The sequence below is a fragment of the Molossus molossus genome, unplaced genomic scaffold (assembly GCF_014108415.1).
Source record: "Molossus molossus isolate mMolMol1 unplaced genomic scaffold, mMolMol1.p scaffold_m16_p_13, whole genome shotgun sequence".
Classification (NCBI taxonomy): Eukaryota; Metazoa; Chordata; class Mammalia; order Chiroptera; family Molossidae; genus Molossus; species Molossus molossus.
Genome location: NW_023425348.1, coordinates 64,323,804 through 64,345,296, shown reverse-complemented (window position 1 = coordinate 64,345,296; position 21,493 = coordinate 64,323,804). Strand labels below are relative to the sequence as shown.

At 38.0% G+C, this 21,493-nt stretch overlaps 2 protein-coding genes across 3 annotated transcripts in view; both read right to left on the bottom strand.

Annotated features, from left to right (window-relative positions):
• Positions 1-849, bottom strand: part of SLC17A6 (solute carrier family 17 member 6) — a 36,963-nt gene extending 36,114 nt beyond the window's left edge. Inside the window, exon 1 of the mRNA XM_036258562.1 lies at positions 441-849. Coding sequence (XP_036114455.1) covers positions 441-526 — 86 coding nt within the window. The 5' untranslated portion in view covers positions 527-849. The remainder of the gene's footprint in view (positions 1-440) is intronic.
• Positions 850-18,766: 17,917 nt separating this feature from the next.
• Positions 18,767-21,493, bottom strand: part of ANO5 (anoctamin 5) — a 78,819-nt gene continuing 76,092 nt past the window's right edge. For both annotated transcript variants that reach the window (XM_036260119.1, XM_036260120.1), the window contains exon 22: positions 18,767-20,325. In XM_036260119.1, coding sequence (XP_036116012.1) covers positions 20,113-20,325 — 213 coding nt within the window. In that variant the 3' untranslated portion in view covers positions 18,767-20,112. The remainder of the gene's footprint in view (positions 20,326-21,493) is intronic.

Below are 21,493 nucleotides of genomic sequence, written 5' to 3'. Positions count from 1 at the left end.
AGCTAAGATCCAAATTTCTTTTTGCCATTACTGTTTGGAATTTCTTAATTGTTAAAGGTGTTATATTTTTTAAAAATACAGTTGTCTGCATCAAAGGAATTTAATTTGGTGTCACTATAAACGCCCCCCAAAAAGATTCTTTGAACAGGTACTGGTCATTTTTCAATTGTAAGAGGATAAATCCTGGGTAGGAAAGGATGAGAATCTGCAGGTACCAAACCAAAAATCACACACACATACACAAAGCAGACAGGTTCATTTAGAGCAACATTCCTGAATAAATAAGCAGGTTTCCAGAGCAGCCCCGATCCAGCAGTGAGCAAGAAAAAAGACTTTCCGATCATATTACAAGCTCTCTAAGCAACCAGGGTTTTCGGAAATAGCCCTGCAGATTTTTTTCATGCTGAGCCCCAGGCAAATATGGGTTTGCTTTCTCTTACCTGTAGATCTGGCCGAGAGATTTTCCAGCAAAATTCTTTAGCCCCTCTTTTCCTGGGGTTAAAACCCTTTGTTTTACGGACTCCATTCTTGCAAAGACTGGTGTCGGGCTCTTGCCAGATTTAAATAGTGATCGCTATAGAAGTCCAGAGTTGCGCATATTGTCTTAACCCCTTAAGGTAGTTGTGGGCTTTTTCTTCTCAGCAGAATGGTACTGATGTGCCTCCAGCAAGAGTGCGAGCGAGAGAGGGGAGGGAGAGTGAGAACAGAATACAACGGAATAGCTGCATGCAACCCACGGGTTTCCTAATAGGAGAGTTGGTAGGCACAATCAGAAAGTCTCATTGGAAGGGGAGGTTCCGGTGGCAAAGGGCGCACGCAGTGCCATGGTATTTGGGCGGGTGCCGATGAGTCCTTGTCCTGGAAGTCAGTCCACTGGAAAAAAAAAAAAAAATTAAATTCCCGGTATTGAAAGCCTTATTGCTGTCAAAGCTTCTGGCTTTCAAACGGAAGGGTGGAAATATCACAGAACCCTTGAGTAAGGACAAAGGCAAAATAATAGTACTTTTAAAAAATGTGTGTATTTGCTGTAAGGAGCAGAGCACTTCCAAAACTCATGGGAGCATCTGAGGTCTCAGGTGAGCAATGCTGCTATTAGTTTTTTCTCCTTGCCTATGATCTCCTCCCATCACGCCGGCGCAACTCTGCTCTGCGGTAGAGTGAATTAAGATGGAGAAAGCTTGCTGGTCTTTGAGGACGTGAGTAAATAACAGATACACTGTTCTGATTTGGGCAGCTTCAGGGAAGATTTTTTCAGTACCGCTGACAGCGCTGTCTGGGCGCATCTCAGCAGAATGGTTCAGCACCATGGACAGAGCACGTTTCAGGAAATGGGGAAGCTTTTTTTTTTGGCTGACCAGATTGCCAACTTTCTAGGGGAGTTGGGCGGATTGCCCTGACCAAGAACCCTTCTGGGGAACCTTCATAAATGAATGCTATTGAGACCAAGTGGGAAGATGTCATCATCTCCAGAGTCTGCAGAAAGAATGGTGCATTTGGCTCTGCAAAGAAGGAAGACTTTATTAAAAATTGACAAGTTACTTCTAGTCTACAGTTTTCCCAGCACACAAAATCTGTTTGTTGCAAGAAAGGAAGGTTCAAGATATTTTACATATGTTTTTGGTATTCTGGGGCACCTGGGCTCCCTTGTATATAAAATATATGTACGAAAATTGCATAATTGTATTGTTCATGTATTTTATTTTAACCTCTGATAGGAAGGGAGGAAAAAAGGAAGGAAGGAAGAAAGGAAGGAAGGAAGGAAGGAAGGAAGGAAGGAAGGAAGGAAGGAAGGAAGGAAGGAAGAAGGGAGGGAGGGAAGGAAGGAGGGAAGGAGGGATGGAGGGAGGGAAGGAAGGAGGGAGGGAGGGAAGGAAGGAGGGAAGGAGGGATGGAAGGAAGGAAGGAAGGAAGGACGGAAGGAGGGAGGGAGGGAAGGAGGAAGGAGGGAAGGAAGGGAGGGAGGAAGGAAAGAAGTAAAGAAGGAAGGAGGGAGGGAGGGAGGGAGGGAGGGAGGGAAGGAAGGAAGAAAGGAAGGGGGTAAAGGGAGAGAGAAAGGAGAGAAAGGGAAAGAAGGGAAAGAGAAAGAAAAAAATATCTGCAACTCCAGTGTCCTTGGTTAAATGAAAGACAGGTAGTTTAATATATAACCCTTGGAATTTTATGATTCTTTACTTAACAAATTCACAGTACACTACTGAAATATCAATATACTCATGAAATTTGTGGTCATACATTGTGCCTGTCAATAAATAATTACTAAGAATATTTTCAAAATTTACTTTAAATTACTTATATTCCTTTAAAATGTGATTTTTATATTCTTTTATCCTAAAGGAGGATTATATTCATGTTAATACTTTTGTTTTCACATATATAGGTATAGCATCAATGAATGTATTTCATTAAGTAAAGCAAGAAGACTCTGCTAGCTTAATGTTAATTACTAATGCATTTTACATGACTCACAATTCTCTTAGATGCAACTCAGGCAAATGAACAAAACAGTTTGCCCTTGAACCATATTCTCAAGGTTGAAATCTTTGGATTTTATTTAAACCAACAGGGGGAGTAGATTTTTCTTAGGAATCCTGGGACCAAATCTCAGAAGTATGAATCTAAATACGGAATCATGGAAGAATGTTCCCTGAATAGGCCAAATAATACAATGGAGATTTTATATATATATATATATATATATATATATATATATATATATATACACACACACACACACATATATACATATATATGTGTACACACACACACACATATATATATATACACACATATACATATATGTGTACACACACATACACTTACAGAATGGATAGCTGAAAAGAGTTGTTAAAAGTAACTAATACCGTCTACTATTGTTAAATTTGATAGTTATCATATAAATGTGAATTAAAGTATATCTTCTATAAAACAATGAAATATATTTCTAAAGCTCTGGAATGCCTCAAAATAATATCTCTCCCCAAAGGTGATCAAGCACAAGAAGAAAACAACAACAACAACAACAACAAACCCAACACATTAAACTACCTTCTTCCAAACAAAAGATTCAAGCTAGTCGGGATGTGGCTCATCTAGGTACTTTTCAAAATATCTGTTTTTCAAATGTTTAGTGACAAAATTTATTACATGTAATTTAGGAATACCTATGATTTTGAAATTCTGGAAAGTTGTGCAAAAAATAGAAGTTAAATATCTGTGAAGTTTGGATGATGATATAAAAATGATTCTTCTAAGCACTCCTGTTTAAGGTTTACCACAAATGTCTAACAATCTAAGCCATCTAATTATTAAGTATGCACTATATATATCTGAGGGGGCATCAAGCAATACAAATCCAACATAAAAGCATTGTTTCTAGAGTCAAATATTACATTCACCTTTATTGAAATGAATGTCATTTGTATCTCTCCTGCATTCTCTTAATAACAGGGTGGGGTGGGTGAATAAGAATACTGCGAATATTGATTTACTCACTCTAAAAATATTCATTTAGTGTCTAGAATTCCACTAGATTCTGGGAATGTCCCCTGAAAAATCTCACAAGCCACATGGGAAACAGACATAAATACAATTACAAATAATTGCAGATAAAATCGAACAAGTAATCCAGCCTGAGAGTGAACATATACAGACAGAAAAGATTTTAGGAGGTGATTTTTTTTTTTTTTGTCTGTCTTAAGCAAAACAGCCCTAGGAAGAGGATGGCAGCCTAGTGGAACTGAGTGGAGACAGGTAATGGTACGCGGAAAGCATCCCAGCCAGAGGGGACATCTTGAGCACAGTCATAAACAAATGGAAAATGCCGTATGTGGAAAATTACAAGAATTGTTTCTAGGCCACCTGAGACCAAAGAATTCCATTTAGGCCATTCTTAAATTAATAGCTACTCCCAAAATAAGAGACATCTACTCAGACACTACTTACTAATCCAACAAATTTTCTTCGAGTGTGGTTCCAACATCCAAACACTGACCAGGTGCTTTTGTGACTTTAAGTCCACCAGATTTGTCTTTATGCAAGAAAATATTAGTAGTTATACATCTGGCATTAATTTAGTGATATTAAAAAAGTCTTTCATTCTCTGGACACTCTCCTGTCTCACCAGTATCTTCCATCCAATTTTAACAGTACCTTCAATTGAATTATTAGACACCTCTTCCTATAGGAGAATTATCCCCTCCTACCAAGCATTCTTAAAAATAAAAGGTTTCATTGACTATAACTGATGTGTGTGGCATATTGCAGTTTACAAATGACTTTCACTTACATGATTTCATTTATTCCTTATAATTATTCTTTGAAATAAACTAGTTTTATTCCCATTTTATTGCGAAGGAAAATGAGATTTAATGAATTGCCTGAAGTTATGCAACCAGCGATGAAGAAGCAGCTTGTGTTACGAGTAGTTTGTCACCATTTAAGATCTGGTTAAAATACAGATTCTAACTCTTTGGGTCTACAGTGGAGCCCAAGATTCAGCAATTCAAATAAGTTTCCAGAGCTGCTTGCCCATAGATCACACTTTGAATATCAGCAGTGTAGAGCGTGAAATGTAAAAAATCAGCTGACCTGGATTTGGGTCTTGACTTTGCTGGTTATCATCCCTATAACTTTGAATCAATCACTTAGCTTTAATAAACTTCAGTTTTCTAATTTGTGCAAATGAATGCTTGTAGTAAGTAATCTCTATCATGACTTCCACTTATAAAATTCTATGACTTTTTTATTAATCTATTCACTAACGTAATACCATGTTTCTTTGTTTCTTTGACTCTGAGGTTTTATTATGTATATAATCTGAGTATTAATAATAAACTGAGAAAAATGCCAATTATATAAGAAATGTGCTTCTTTTTCAAAGTTCTATCTTATATAGTTAGAGGAGAATAAAATTGTTTGTTTTACTATTAGTAGATTTTAAGATTTATATGCAATTGTTTAAATAATTTCTTTATAGTATTCTTTAAAGTTCACATAAGATATTACCTAATAGCACTGTGATGGGTTTTCATTTGTTTATGTCTTTGTGTGAGGAAATACTTTTGAGAGATCATTTAAATGTCTTGCTAATGTTGCCCTCTGGTGGAAAGATATGTTATTATTTTAGAAACAATCGTCCTTAATTACATAATTAAAACTACTGAACTGTTTTCTTCTTTTTCTCCTCCTCATCCTCTTTTTTTTTTTATACTTTCCTTCTCCTTTTTGATACCTGTTAAATTAAAATTTATAGCTAAAAATATAAAGTATTGTTGTGAGCAATATATTTGCTATTACCTGACCAAGTACTAAATGTCATTTAGATTAAACTTCTTTTATGAGAATCTCTCAATTAACCAAAGAGTTAGTATAAGAAACTTTACTCCATTAAGATTTAGAAATGGCATAGTAATCACATGAGAAAATGAGTTAAAGTTTTCTAATCATAATAGAGTGAGTTGTGATAATTTTATGACTATTTAAAAATTATAATTTGTTTGAAAGTTTTCTTTTCTGTCACTGAGTGTATGTATATACATATATAAGGCATTATATTTAGTGCTATTTATAAATATTGCTAAGGTGTTTTTCAGGAAAATTTATTTTAAAAATATTTCAAGGTGGTTAATTCTGAGGCTGTTTTAAATGCAATGTTTTCTATTTATTATTTCAACAAATATTCACTCAAGAGACATTTGCATCTATTGTGAATTTGGTTCTTTTCAGAGGTACAGTAAACCAATTAACTCAGCAGAGTCTTATAGCTTTTTATAATAAATGTAGAGAGTGCACATTCCTAGAGAGAAAACTGCTTTGAAAAACTTTTAAACAACATGGCTTCATTTGAGTTTGAATTGCTACCTTGATGGGATGCTGATAATCAGACAGTTCTTTCAGGTTGAGGTTATACAAACAAGCTCTATGATTCAGCTGTGGATTTTTTCTTATCATGGGTTTTTAAGGGGATGGTTTTTAGTTCGGCTTTATTTGACTTTGCAGTGTTGGCCTCAGTGATATTTTCAAGAAATTATCATTATATAATTTTTTAAGAGCCAGAGATAGAAGAAACAATTTAATCTGTCGTACCCACATCTGTGTATACAATGCCCAGTGGTCTGCACTGCTACATTTAGTGACCTAGTGTAAAAATGTAACTAGTATAAAAGATCTTCTGATTTCTCAGGTCTGTCTGATTAAAAAACTGGAAGCAGGAAGTTTTAAATAGATGTACATTGTAATCTTAAGAATATATATTTAACTACCGCAAATGTAAGTAATCACATACGCAATGTGTCCTGTTGTGTGCATCTTACTCTCTATAATTTACCCTTAGAAAGATTTATACATTTAATTCCAGTTCTTTATTTCTGTATTCAAGGGGGAAAAAAGCCAATCCTATTCACAACATACAATTGTGCCTTGGGAAAATCCAAGTTTTAAAGTGAATGGAGACCAAATATTAATTATCAGAAAAGTTTTTCTAATGTTTTTGAATTTCACACTATATACATATACTAGAGACGGACTTTGAATGCATTAGTGTCTTTGAGGTCTCAAAAATATTTTTCTACAGTACAAGGTTTGATTGTATAAGGGAATATTGAGGAAAATAAGTAACTTGTAAAGAGGATAAAAGAACGACTATATATTTCAATATGAAGACCAAGATACATAAAAAGATTAAATGACAAATAATATATAATATTTGGGAGTCTTGAAGAAATCATTCCTGATTAAAATGTCTCTCTCTTTCTGGGACCTATAAAATCCTAGTCTGCTTTCATTTTCCTGGGTTACTGATTCTCTTCCTCTGGGTACCATATGTTTGTCATTCCAGGTTGCGGGATACTGTCTTCCTTGAAGAAAAGCACCTAGAGATTTTCTGTTTAACTTCTTCATACTATTTTCCAAGTTGGTTAAATTATCAGAGGCAGAATGTGGAGGGATTTCACTTATAGAATATTTAGAGTGACATTTTCCAAAGTAAAGATCTAAATACATACTTAGGTAATGAGACAGAATATTTAAAATACAGAGTATGTTTGCTGTAGTAAGCATACTTTAATCATAATTTTAGAGAAGTAAAAATAATAACAACAAAAATATAACAAAATACAGTGGTGACTATAAATATTTTCTAATGGCTGCCCTTTAGTGGTAATAAAAAGAAAATTTTTTTTGTGTTAAAAAGGCTGACCTAAAGCAGGTTGATTTAAATTGTTTAAAAGTAAATAGGTAAGCCCAGCCGGTGTGGCTCAGTGGTTGAGCGTCGATCCATGCACCAAGAGGTTGCCAGTTCAATTCCCAGTCAGGGCACATGCCCAGGTTGTGGGCCCAATCCCTAGTTGGGGGCATGCAGGAGGCGGCCAATCAATGTTCTCTCTCTTTGATGTTTCTATCTCTCTCTCCCTCTCCCTTCCTCTCTCTGTAAAAATCAATAAAGAAAAAAAAAAGTAAACAGGTAAGCATGGTTCAAATAATATTCGTGTTATATGTGTGGCATTTTTACTAGCATAAAATGTAAAATAGCAGACAAACTGGTGTTTAAAAAGTGGGCCACACCTCGCATCCTTTTTCGTGCCTGCCTGAGGGATTATGGTGATGGTAAAGACACTCTTATGAGAACCATAGCTGATAGGTCTTATTGTGCAGACTCGAGAGGCTGTGGTCATTCACTAGATGGGTGGGGTATTCCGTGCCAATCCTGTCTGTTACTTATTGTGGAGGAAGAATCAGAGATCTGTCAAACCACACCTTGGACCTGCTCTGTAACTAGACCGACTGCCCAGATGTTTTAGTCAATCAATCCCTCTTTATTAATACATAAGCCAGTTTGAGCTGGGATTTCCATTACTTTCAATGGGGAGAATCTTAATACATCACCTGAAATGTATTTGGATAGATGCATGAATGCGTGAAACAAAAATGGACAAACAGAGCCAAGTTTTAGAATCTAAAGTAAAAACACTGGAAGAAGGATGGGATCAGTAGGGTCAAGAGGGTGATTATAGAACAAGATATTAGAAAGATTGAAAGTATTGGCTTCTTTAAAGACTTCAAAATTTTTTCTTAGAATATGTAATATCATAAGGAATTTTCCCAGTTCTTCCTGCCACCTTCTCATTGGCCGACAACTGTTCTGAAGCTCCCGTTCCAAGGTGATTTTTCTCTTTAGTGTTCTCCACACGCCAATGAATCAGAGCACTCTGTGGCTCACAAAAGCCCCACCCCCTGCTCTTCTGCCTGTGCTCACCATCGCTGTCCTCCCAATGCCACTTCTCTTTCCCTCGCCCACCAGTGTCCACATCACTCATCATTCAAGACCCAGGGCAAATGCATTCTCTTTAACGTAGTGCCTTCTTTCATCCCCTCACTGGACACTGAGATCCAGCACTGTCATGGGAAGAAACGTACATCCGCGAGCACTGTAATTATAGTTCCTCGTGCTGTTGTTTCTTACCTGTTAAATGGAATAAGGTAGAGCTACCTTTAACAGAATCGCTTAAATAATGCACGTTAGCCACTTTTCACAGTGCCTGGTACATACGTACTTAATATATAAGAGCAATTATTATATTCATGGTTATTATTTATCTAAATCTCTTATTTGACATTCATCACTTTCTACCATTGACTGTTTGAAAACGGAGTCCTTCAGGGCATCCTGTGCATTTTCCATAATTCTTGCCATGGTGTCTGACAAACATTATAAACGTGAACAAGGTTGAATAAATCAATCCTCCTAATCTTTATCACTAGGCTCCTCTTATGGCAAAGGATATTGTATAAGTTTCCTAGGGCTGCCATAACAAATTACCATGATAAATAACAGAAATTTATGTATTTTTCCTGTTTCAGAAACCAGAAGTCCAAACTCAAGAAGTCAGCAGGATTGGTTGCTTTTGGGAGGGAGAGGTCATCCCGTGTTCCTCTCCTAGGTTCCAGCGGTCGGGGGCAATCCTTTTCCACTTATAACACTTGTTAATGAAGAATACACAGCTCAGCTGCAGGGGTCCACGCCCTGCCCTACTCTGACTGGATGGGTGGCTTTGGTTACATTACTAATTATGCCCAGTGTCAGTGTCTGCATACGTGAAATGAGGATTATAATATTACCTTAAAGAGTTTTGTGTGGGTTAAAAGATATAATCCTTATAAAGGGCTTAGTATAGCCTGGTTGTTATCAATATATCAACAAATGTTGGCTTCTTTTCTTTTTTTCTTTTTATAGGGCAGGTGTCGCTGCCTGGAAAGTTCAAGGTGCTCCCTCTTTTCACTTAACCCTTCTAAACATGTGCACCTCAGTTTAGGCGTCACTTCCTCAGGGAGGCATTCTCTGACTTCCTCAAGAAAATCTAAAAAGTCCTCCATCCCTCTTTTCAATCCCTGTCACAACTGTGTAATGATAATTGTTGCCATCAAATAATAACTGAATGCATTACAGGTAATTGACATTCAGTACCCGGCTTCCCTACACATCCACAGGGACAGGAACTCTCTGTAGTATGAATAAGGACTCAGGGTGCCGGGGACTGAAGCCTCCTAGGGTGAGTTTCTAATCTGCTCAAGTCTCAGTTTTCTCATATGAAATGGCTAAAATAACATTACTTACTTCAAGCAAATGTTGTGAGGATTACATGAGATCCGGTATGCAAAACACATAGCTCACAATGCCTGGCACATCCTATGTGCTTAAAAACTGCGATTAGTATTAACATATTTTTTAGTCTCTGGCATCTAGCTGGGTACGTGGATGAATGAGCCAGGTAATTGGCCAAATCTAGGAATGCAGCCTGTGCCACAGAAGAGTGTGGCAATTCCAGTGACCTTGTTCTCCAGAGATTTTCTCTAACCAAAAGAACTGGACAGCCGCTTACCACCACTGCCCCCAGGTAATTCCCTCTATTATAACCTTTACAATTTCATTTAGAACCAGAACTTTTAACGTTCAGAGAATTCAATTGGTCTCTAGTCCTGGGGCGGGGGCGAGGGTGGGGGATGTTGGCGATGGAGAAAGGCTTCTGGAAGGGCAGTGGAGAAGATAAGGCGCAGCAAGTCTGGTTCCTCAGCGGATAGTGACCTCAGGCGACAGCCCTCGGTGTGAGGAGTGTTAGATGGTGTGAGGAGTGTTAGAAACTCATTAGGACTTTGCAGCTGTTATGTGCTTCTCTGCAGTCCAGAGAAAAAACAATGTTTCGTGCACATGAAAAGGCGGCGTTAAAATTGTTCACCACCCTAAGAACGCATTGGTGTTCTGGAACAGAAATGCCCATTGAAGAGCATGGAATACCCACTCTGCCTCCAGCAGTAGTGACAATTTTAGTGGCCCCGCTTCGCCGTCAGACTGACCCAGTTTAAAACGATGGTGGAAGTGTCGCTTCCTTTTTAAAGTGAGTCATGAATCACGCAGGTTTTTAATCTACTTTCAGGGGGCAGACAGATTCCCCTCGGACCTCAACTCCCAGGGACTGTGACTTACATTTCCAGGATGGGTCAAGGATTCTAAATTTAAAATATCAGGAGTTTGGTTTTTTGTTTTGTTTTTGTTTTGTTATCTGTGGCAATTCTGATGCGGATCTTCAGACCTTATCTCAAAGGAGCGAACGAAAACATAAAAAACACAACAGCAGGAAAATGCTGCTGCAGACACTTGGTGTCGGCATAGAAAGGGTCCAGGTGGGCGTGTGTCCTCGTGGCAGACGTGGCTGGTGGACCCCTCCACGGATATCGTGCAAACTTCCTCTGCCCCCTCACCCTTTGAGGTAGACCTTTGCTGTGTTCATGACTGCTCCTTATCTTTTGAATTTCCTGAAGCAGAAGCCGGGATGCTGTACCTGGACGTGCAGTTCCAGCCCCACGGACGCCCCGTCCACCGCCGCCCTCACCCGAACGACCTGAGAGGCGGTGCTCCGGGAAACAGCGCCCACGTGGGTTCCCGTTTGTTACTGCAGGTGATTGATGGCTGAGAAACCTGGGTTTTGGAATCGTCAGTGGCAACGATGGTCGTTTCCTAGAGGTGGCTTGCCAAGGGCTTTCACAGTTTGCCACTAAAAGTCTCAGGTCCTCCGGAACCTGCTCAGTACTCGGCAGACCTGGACTAGTGGTGACCGTCTGGCTGGGGTCACAGAGTGGATGTAAGTTTAGTGGCAAACTCAAGTTCCAGTGAACCAAGTTTCTGGAAGCTTGTGGTGTGTCCTGCAGTGGGATTTTGAAATGTTCTCTAGGGGCTGAACTCCCCCCCATCCCCCACCCCCTTCCAATGGTTGCGTGAGTTGCTGAAGACACCGTATATCACTTTTAAGGTTAAACCAGCATGAATGAATTTACTGCCTTGAACTAAGGTTCCTGACTAACACACTCTCTTCTGCTTCAAACACCACCGTAACCATTAGAGATATAATGACCATTTTATACATGAAAATGAGAATAAAAATCAACAGTGAAGGATGACGACAGAGTGGAAGGAAAGGAGGAGCTGGCGTTTTTGCTGGCATAGGTAAAACAATGAGCAAGGGCCGAAACTGCCCATCTATAAAATATCTTGTACCTCAGGTAATAAATGTCTAGTTTTAGGTCATTATATTCCATTAAGTAGCTGTCTTCACTGACACGGGCTCATGTCAGTCATGCTGTTATGTAACCTTCTTGTTTGTCACTCAGTAGTATGTGACTTCATATTTCTCTGCCAATAATGTAGATTGGCAGTATCTATGACGGTGGCAAACCTTAATTGCCTTGGATTTCCTGTCTTCTTTTCCCACATAGCCTCATTCATCTGTGTTTTGAGCTGTTTTCTCATTTTTGTGTGTGTGATTCTATCTCATACTAGTTGCTTGTTAAAATTTTAATGAAATATGAGAGTAAAGATATTGCTATATTTTAATATATTATAAACTAAAGATATAAAAGAATTTTAAATGGTTAAAATTGCTATGTAAAAGCTGGTGGATAATTTCTGCTGCAGCACAGATTTCTGTAGAGCTAAAGAATTATGTCATGTCTTTTTTTGTTCCTTCAAAACTTTATGTCCTGACTCTGCAGAAATGGTCCTAGAAAAGATAGGTTAGAACATTTTATCTCTCTTCCAAACAAGGAATGAGACAGTTATCAGTGGTGAGAAGTTACATTGGGTTGTGTTCTGATCAGATAATTGAAAGAGGAAAAAAAATGATGGATATAAGAAAGAAAAGAGTAATAAAAGTTGAAAGTCCAGTATGAAAAGCAAGTGGTTAAGAACACACATTACCTGACTTGTGTTTTTTGTTGTTGTTAATCCTCACCCACCGAGGATATTTTTCCTTTGGTTTTTATTTTATTTTATTTTATTTTATTTTATTTTATTTTATTTTTTTTATCCTCACCGGAGGACATTTTTCCATTTTTTGTTCAGGTAGAGTGGGAGGGAGAGAGAGGAACAGAGAGAGAGAAACATCGATGTGAAAGGAACACATCGAGTGGCCGCCACCCGCACAACCGACCAGGGCCGGGGACAAACTGCAACCGAGGTACATGCCCTTAGCGGGAACCGAACCCGGGTCTCTCAGGACCGCAGGCCGACGCTCTAACCGCTGAGCCAAACCAGCCAGGGCTTTCCTTTGGTTTTTAGATAGAGTGGAAGGGAGGGAGGGATAGAGAGAGAGAGAGGAACATCAATGTGAGAGAGACACATCGACTAGTTGCCTCCCGTACAACCCTGACCAGGACTGGGGACGAACCGCATTCGAGGTACATGCTCTTGACCAGAATGGAACCTGAGACTCTTTGGTCCACGGGCAGTCACTCTAACTGTTGAGCCAAACCAGCCAGGGAAGCAAACGACTTTGCCTTAGTTTCTTTACATATGATATAAAGATATAATCCCTATTTTACAGAATTGTGTTGACAAATAAGTGGTATATAATATGTCAAGTGCTTGACTTAGCATAGTGTCCAGCAGCACATAATCAAATGCATATTTCTCCCTTCTGATTCCCACTATCCTGGCACTAAAGTTTCTAAGAAAGGCTAGATTTTGCCAGAGTACCAGAGTGGGTCTAGAAGTCTTCTTAGAACATTTTGTGAGAAACAAAATAGCAAAAAAAGACTCAAAGAGTCTTAGCCTGGGGACAAAGAACATTTTCAGGGATAGGAGGTACCATCCGTTGAAACTACCTGCTCTACCGGAAGATAACATTGGATCATTATCACTAAATTTTATTTTTCAGAAATTCAGGTTTGATCCCTGACCCCAGTTGGAGTCATGTGGGAAGCAACCAATGGATGTGTGTCTCTTACATCGATGTTTCTCTCTCTCTCCCTCTCTCATTCTCTCTCTCCCTCCCTTCCTTCCACTCTATCAAATAAATCAGTGAAAGAGTATCCTCGGGTGAGGATTAACAACAACAACAAAAAAAGGGTAGAATATTTCCTTTATCCCTAAATCTTTCCTCATGACTTTTTTCCTGTAAGTCCTTTCCCTACACCTAGCCGTGTCCTTGATCTATTTTTCTGAAACTATACATTTGCCTGTTGTAGAATTTCATATTATTGGAACCATACAGTATATACTCTGTTATATGACTTCTTTCACTAAGAATATTTTTTATATTCATCCATGTTGTTCAAAATATTAGTAATTAATTCCTTTTTTCTATTCCATTGTATATATATGCCAGTTTATCATTAATTTTTGTTGGACCTTGAAGTTTTTTGTTTTTTTTTTTTTGGTACGTGCCCCTAGTGGGAACTGAACCCGGGACTCTCTGGTCCACAGGCCGATGCTCCAACTGCTAAGCCAAACTAGCCAGGGTCTTGAAGTTATTTATAGTTTTTGGCCATTAAGAATAAAGCTGCTATAAATATTTGAGTATGAGTCTTCAAAGTATATGTTTTTATTTTCTGGGGACTGCTAGGTCATATAAAAAGTACCTATTTAACTTTTTAAACACACTGCCAATGTGTTTTCCGAACAATGGTAATTGTACTATTTTATATTCCCATCAACCGCATATGAGAGTTTCAGTAGCTCCATCTTTGCCAACCCTTGGTACTGACTTAAAACAAAACAAAACAAAACAAAAAATTTGCCATTCTAGAGAGTGTGCTAAGGTATCTCACTGTGGTTTTAATTTGTATTTCCCTGATTACTAATAATTACGAGTACATTTCCAAGTGTTTATTAGCTGTTTTACACAGACTTACCTCTCTCCATTTTTCTCTCCTTTCCTAGATATTGGTCCTTTATGGCTACAAGTCTCCCTATGCCTTATACTTTTCTGATACTTTCAATCAAAATTTTAAAGCATTTAGCCAATCCTTCTAGTTGTTTTCAGGGTTTCAGTGGTCTGAACAAAGTTCCGGGTATTATTAATAAAAGTGTAATTTATTGTTTCTGATTATATAGGGATGAGTCTAATATATTCTATTGAGAATAAGGTTTTCTGATCCTTTCCATGAATTTTTCCTCCTAAAACTGATCTTTCTTTTATTTACATTGCTATTCTCCAATTTCTTTCAATGCTTTGAAGTTTTTTATTTTATTCTCTTTAATAGATTAATTAGAGGCTATGCATTACCCCTAAAAACCTACAAGTATTCAGTGTACTCACAAAATTTGAACTATACAGTATATTTGATACCATGTAATTAAAATTATTTTTTATTACCTTTTTGGTATATTTCAAAATTTGTTATGTAATTTTCCTAGTTATCTTCTTATTGTTTTCTAGTTTCACTTTATTGTGATCAGAGAAAATGATCTAATTGGTTTTAGTCCTTTGAAATTTGCTGAGTTTTCTTTTCCTTTTTTTTAATGACCTGGTATTTGGTCAGATTTTGTACATGTTTAGAATGTGCTTGAAAGGAAATCCTATTCTTCAGTTATTCAGTACAACATTCCATGAAGGCAAATTAAGTCTATTTTTTAATTACATTGTTCAGAAGACCAAGAGTCAATAGTTTTGTTTGTCCATACGGTAGTTTGTACTGTATCAGCTTGGTTAAGCTGGAGCTCCTTTTCCAAGTAGTCTTTCTTATATGGTGTCAGGTCAGATTTGCAAGAGCAAGACAGAAGGGAAGTAGCAGCTATTTCTCTCTGAAGGAGGCCAGATACAGTGATTGACACACAGAAAGAGAACCATCCAGTGGGCTCCTGCTTGATCTCACTGTTTTCCAGTCCACACCCAGGCTCCCTGACCAGCAGTGGCCCGAAGCCCGAGTGTGAAGTGTGGCTGCAGACTCACAGCAGTAGCCTTACAGAAGCAACGGCTTCCCATAGGCTTCTTCAATAGCTTTCCTTCCCAGACCCACGTCAGCTCTTGAACTCCCGTGTGTGCTGCGATTTGTCCACCTACTGCAGCAGAGCGGACGGTATCTGTTCTCGGACCCTCCAGGTCTCCCTTCCGACCATTACTTCCCGGTTCCTTCCACAATTTCAAAAGACCTCTCTTCTATAACAAATCCTTTATTCTACAATATTTGTAGTCGCTTCTATTGTCCCGATAAAACCTGTCTAAAAATCTGTTTGGTCTTTCACACACTTAGAATGGCATGTATTCACTTTGGTTTCTGGCTGGTATATGCTTTTCTTTTCTTGAATATATTGATAAAAGCAAACACATTTTTCTCTTATCCTCCCCCCCCCCTTTTTTTTTACTAAGTAGAAACTACGGGTTTAGGGCTCATAGGGTGTAAGATTTCAATTACTTCTGCACTCTGCAGAATTAGAGGGCTTCTACAAATTTGGAAATCCCGAGTCTACATGACTTGGTATACTTCCCTAATGGGTTGGAATGGTAAGTGCATGTTTCACATTATTACAAAAAATGTTTGAGGGTAGGGAATTTGGCATTTTTATGAAATTCTCATCAGCCTTAAGCCCCCAAAAGATAACCCTGAAGATTTTTTTTTAGGTTCTCAAGTATATTTTTATGACAAATGGCTCACACACCTACTATAGGTATTACAGAATATGGTTTTGTGAACCAATGTCATCCCAATAAATTCAATTAAAAAATATACTAGCAAATTATAACACTATGTTCAGCCTAATGTTTTTCAGTAAATGCAACTCAGTTATTCTGTAACCCTGAAGATTTTTCCAAGGTTCCTTGCCCAGAGTTCCTTTAGCTGCTAGCGAGCTAGGGTGGGACCAAGGGATGTACATTTCTCACAAGTAGTCCAGAGAAGTCCAACAAAAGTGGCTGTGGATTTCTTTTGGGGAAAGACAAAATTAGAAAAAATTTCAGAAAGTATCCCAACATACTATTTATGTCCCTGGGCCTTTCTATTCACCTACATCACCTCACAAAATAGAAAAAATAAAGAGGCAAAAAAAAAAACAGCCACCATCTCCAATTTTTCTGGGCCATCTGACCTGTTTCAAAGAATTTGCATCTCTCAATGTAACAAACATGCAATTTTGTGAATTACACATGTTGTATGTAATGCATTTTAATGTTTCTAAACAAAAAAAAAATTACTAAAAACCCTCTTGGAACACTCAAATTCAGAAAAATCTTATCAACATTTTACTGTAAGAACAAACTGAGTTCGTGTCAAAATATAGTTTCAAAGTATAACTTTAGTCACTGAGTGAATGTGAATCTCCTAAGAGTTGTTCCTTAGGAGCAACTTCCCTGTGTACTTGCATCCTCACTTCCCCATGTACACGTTGTGCACACACAAATTGAAAGAATGAAAAGTAAAAAACAGAACTTATTATTATTATTATTGGTCGACAGCATGGCCTATATTCACTCATAGGAAAGACATACCCAGTCAAATATTTGGGGGGGGGGGGATGAAAGCAGGGGTCTCACACACATTGAACCACACTATTTATAAAAAAATATTACCATGAATATTTACATAATACTGGAATAACTCCTTCTTCCTCTGTCCCTCTCCTCTTCACTCCCTCTTCTCCTTGGTAACTTGCTTAATGGCTTACATAAAAGAAGAAGGTTAAATCCAGGAGGAGTTATGAGATAACAGCAAAAATAAGACAGCATTCCATTTAATTAAGATTCTCCCTTCTTGATGGATTACTCTAAATGTTTTGAAATGGATTCTGTTTCTTATGTTCTAAGTTAAACTGATGAAAGCAAGGATTAGAGATGACATTTGAGAAGAGTTCTGTATTTTTCAGCATTTGCACCTTAAAATGATTTCAAATAAAATCTCAAATGTTTCCTGGAACATTCCAGGAAAACTAACTATGGGTTTGATTGGATGATAAAAACACCTGTCATACTGATACATATCAACATACACTTAATAGGCATGTGGTCTTACTTCAGCCCTCCCGTAATAACCAACAGGTTTAATTAGATAAGACAAATCTATCTGAATCAATTCTGCTTCAGACTTGGGTTAGCAAGCTTTTAAGAAAGTGATGAATACTTGTAATTCATTTTAAAATCTGTGAAACTAGGAGAAACTTCTTGGTAGAACACTGAAACATAACTACAAATTATCAATAACATTTTATTTTTATTTATTTATTTATTTTTTATCCTCACCCGAGGACATTTTTCCATTTTTTTTTTTTTTTTTGTACAGACAGAGTGGGAGGGAGAGAGAGGAAGAGAGAGAGAGAGGGAAACATCGATGTGAAAGGGACACATCGAGTGGCTGCCACCCGCACGACCAACCAGGGCCGGGGACAAACTGCAACCGAGGTACATGCCCTTAGCGGGAACCGAACCCGGGTCTCTCAGGACCGCAGGCCAACGCTCTAACCGCTGAGCCAAACCGGCCAGGGCTATCAATAACATTTTAAAAGAAAAATATATACCAATCACAAGAATGATTTCTTTTAAAAACTACTATTTCCTCTCGTCCATACATTCTAGAAATCCAACACTTGAGCTGGTTTAGGATTGCAAAGTACAGACAACTCTGTGAGGTAAATATGTCTTTCTTACAACCTAGCTCTATAAATACAGTTAGGCCATAAAAATGAAAAGCTGTAAGAAACCGATTTCCACATTCTGATGTTTATTAGCACCAGGAAGGAAGCAGTAAGAGCTGTGTACAATGTATAACATCACAGTAATGCAGTTTGTTTGTTGTTTGTTTTTGCAGTTATCTTCAGATGGAGCGGGAGGGAGAAAAGAAGGAAGAGAAAGAGAAACATCGATGTGAGAGAGACACATCGAGTGGTTGCCACCCACACGACCTCAACCAGGGCCGGGGACAAACTGCAACCAAGGTACGTGCCCTTAGCGGGAACCGAACCCAGGACTCTCTGGTCTGTGGGCCGACGCTCTAACCGTTGAGCCAAGCCAGCCAGGACAGTAATGCAGTTTTATTTAATAAGCTGAACATACTGCATCTTTGGCTTGTTTCATAGTAACACTGACTGGTTTTCTCAAGCAAGAAATATATCTCCGCCACATATGAAATCATGCTTCAATAATGAGATCATTTCAAATTTTGCAAAAACGTTCATAAAATCTACCCAGTGGATGACAAATCATTACTGCCAATATTGGGATAATTGTCTCATGGTTTCATAAAGTTCATAATCTTCAGGTCTAAATGCTTAATATTGATAATTAGTTAATACTACCTGCTATATACTTAATACTGACAATTCCACAAAAATAATGAAATACTACTTCAAAAAACATTTTTATGATAAAGTTTCTTCCTTCATGTGCAATTAAAAAACACTATTCTTTTGGAACTTAAGTGTAATTTAAAACTAGAGATTCAAGTATTATATAATCGAGTTTATCTCTCACTCTATCATTTTATTTATATATAAAATTATATACATGGCATTTTTAAGGGAAAGAAGAATAAGAATTAGCATACATGTGTAATAGACCTAAGTATATGAGAAATATTCAACTTTTTTTTTTTAACTTAGCTATCAAATCCACCACCTCATTCTTACTTAGTTGATCGACTTCTGGTGTTTAACTCTGTGATTGATGTGAAACCAACAATTTCTCTAAAGCAGGCTTACATTTCAGATGCTACATCACATCAGATCAACAGCCAACCATACCACTGTGCATCAGAGACATAGGGACAAGGCATGGAGCATCGTATAAAGGGATGAATCAATACAAAAGATTATAAACACATTAAAAGATTGGAAGTTGTTTTAAACAACGACAAAAAAAAAATCAAATTTCATAAACAACCTGTACCTAACTTACAGAAATAGCTAATGCTCAAACAAGCTTCATGATGCAAAAAAGGCACTGTGGAAGACAAATAATTTTTTAAAATAATTCAACAATTTTTATATTAAGGTCAATAAGTTAATCAATATACACTGTCTTGCATTTCTTAACTGCTAAGACTAGACATTTAGGGCTCTAAAATATCTTTCATTTACTTGAAGTCCTTAAGCAATCTCAGAACTTCTTAATGCTCTTTTCCAGATAAGATAACTCAGTTTTCAACCTATTTTTACCAAAACATTATCTCTAAAGAAGTGAGTTGTTAGTCCTTTGTTGAAACACACATGTTCGGTCTCCTGAAAAATCAATTTTGCATTTACCTGGAGAGACTATCTGGGATTCTGATGGAAGCGTAACTCATTCAGGACACTTTCAGAAACACACCCTCGCCATGATATTTACCCGATATGTTTAAAATGTGAGGTTTTTTTTTATGTCATCTGATTTTGGGTTTTTATTTGCATAGTCTAAAATGGCAGGATAAATGTGGCCCTTTAGGGCCCTTCACTTCTTTTCTTTTTGTGCCAACATTTTTCTTGATGGGAAAGAGACGTAAAACCAGCCAGCAGAAGACCATGGGAATGTGCAGGTGCATGGGGCTCTGGGGCAGCCTGAGGCCAATGTTGGATTATAAACTGCAACAGTCCATGATTTTCTCTATTTTGATTCCACATGCACTTTAAACAATTATTTACAGAATCCCAGAAAACAATATCTAAGGGGGGGGCCCAGCCATGGAGCAGACAAGTGGTACTCTTCCGACCTCACAAAGTTGGCCTCTGCAAAACTTTACAAAAACTTTGAGTTGAAAAAAGAAAAACGAAGAAGAAGGAGACAGGGTAAAACTGACGCCTGGCTTCTGGCCTCTGGCCCTAACCCAGGGCAAATGGAAGCCGGCAGGCTCCCAGCTCCTCACTCGTCTTGATGACTAGACCGCTCAGTTAGCCAGCTGCACTTTGTTCTCCCGAAGTATGACTTCCTTGGCAAATTCACTAGAATCAACCATCAAGTTCTCTTTTAATTTTTTAAGCTCAAAGTCATGGATAATCTTGACTGTCATTAGCTTTTCTCGCTTGATTCTCTCCAGAACATCTTTCGGAACATCGGGGATCATCCAAGCCAACAAAAATTTAACCAAAAACACAATGTGCTAGAGAAAACATAAAAAACAAAACAAAACACTGTTAGAATTGTCAAATGTTCAGCAGGAAGCTCTTACAAATCATTTCATTCATTCAGTAAACTCTGCTCAATGCAGGAGGTACAAGGGAAATAAAATAAAAAAGATATGGTCCCTGTCCTGGAACTTTCCTACAAAGACCAACAGTAAACAAATAAACATATTCTAAAATATGGAATACAGAATCTGAAGTTGAACATGGTTACTGAATATACTCTTTACCTATGCTCCCTCTTGAAAACCTTAAAAGTATTTGAAAATGAATTTTAAAAAATGATGTAACTCACAAAGACAAAAAGAAAAGGGAGGGAACAGTGATCAGACCCCAGAATAAAGAAAGCAGGCACTTAAACTGGCAATTGGTGATATAGTGATGGTAGAAACCAATAATACAAAAGCCAGTTAGTTTTAGATCACCAGAAAAGCTCAGGAAAGGAAGTACTAAGGGCTTTGAAGGTATAAGTGTGGATGGAGTTGAAAACAAGAGGATTAATTAAAATTTTGTATAAGGAGCAGTTGAATTTCCAGAACCTCTCTACCATCTGCATCCAGGAATTACTTCTCTCTAACCTTACCCTGGAAGCAACGGAAATTAAAACAGAAATCCGTGAACTCACAGACACCAGAAATCGTGAAGGGTGGAGATATGGCATTGTTGAAAACAGGGTAACTAAGTGAAATTCAGCAGACTGAGTTCTGAGAGCCCCTAGTTCCTTCTGCCTCGCTCAGCTGTCAGAACACAGGTGGCCATGAAGTAACTCAACAAACAGGAGGTTGGAGGATTTCTCCTCTGGGGAATATATTCTGTGAAATTAGAACTACAGATATCAAAATTCTGTAGTAAAAGGTCCCCTCACTACCTTATCACACTACAGTGAAACCCACCAAGCAACATTTCTCATGTATGCACACAGAGCGTATAATCAGCTCACACTGCTGCACTGTTTTTAAAAAATAGGTTTTTACTGATTTCGAAAGAGAGGGGAAGAGAGAGAGAGAGATAGAAACATTGATGTGAGAGAAACATCAATCGGCTGCTTCCTGCACGCCCCCTACTGGGGATCGAGCCTGAAACCCGGGCGTGTGCCCTGCTCTGAAATCGAACCAGGAGCTCTCAGTCCCTGGGACGACGCTCAAT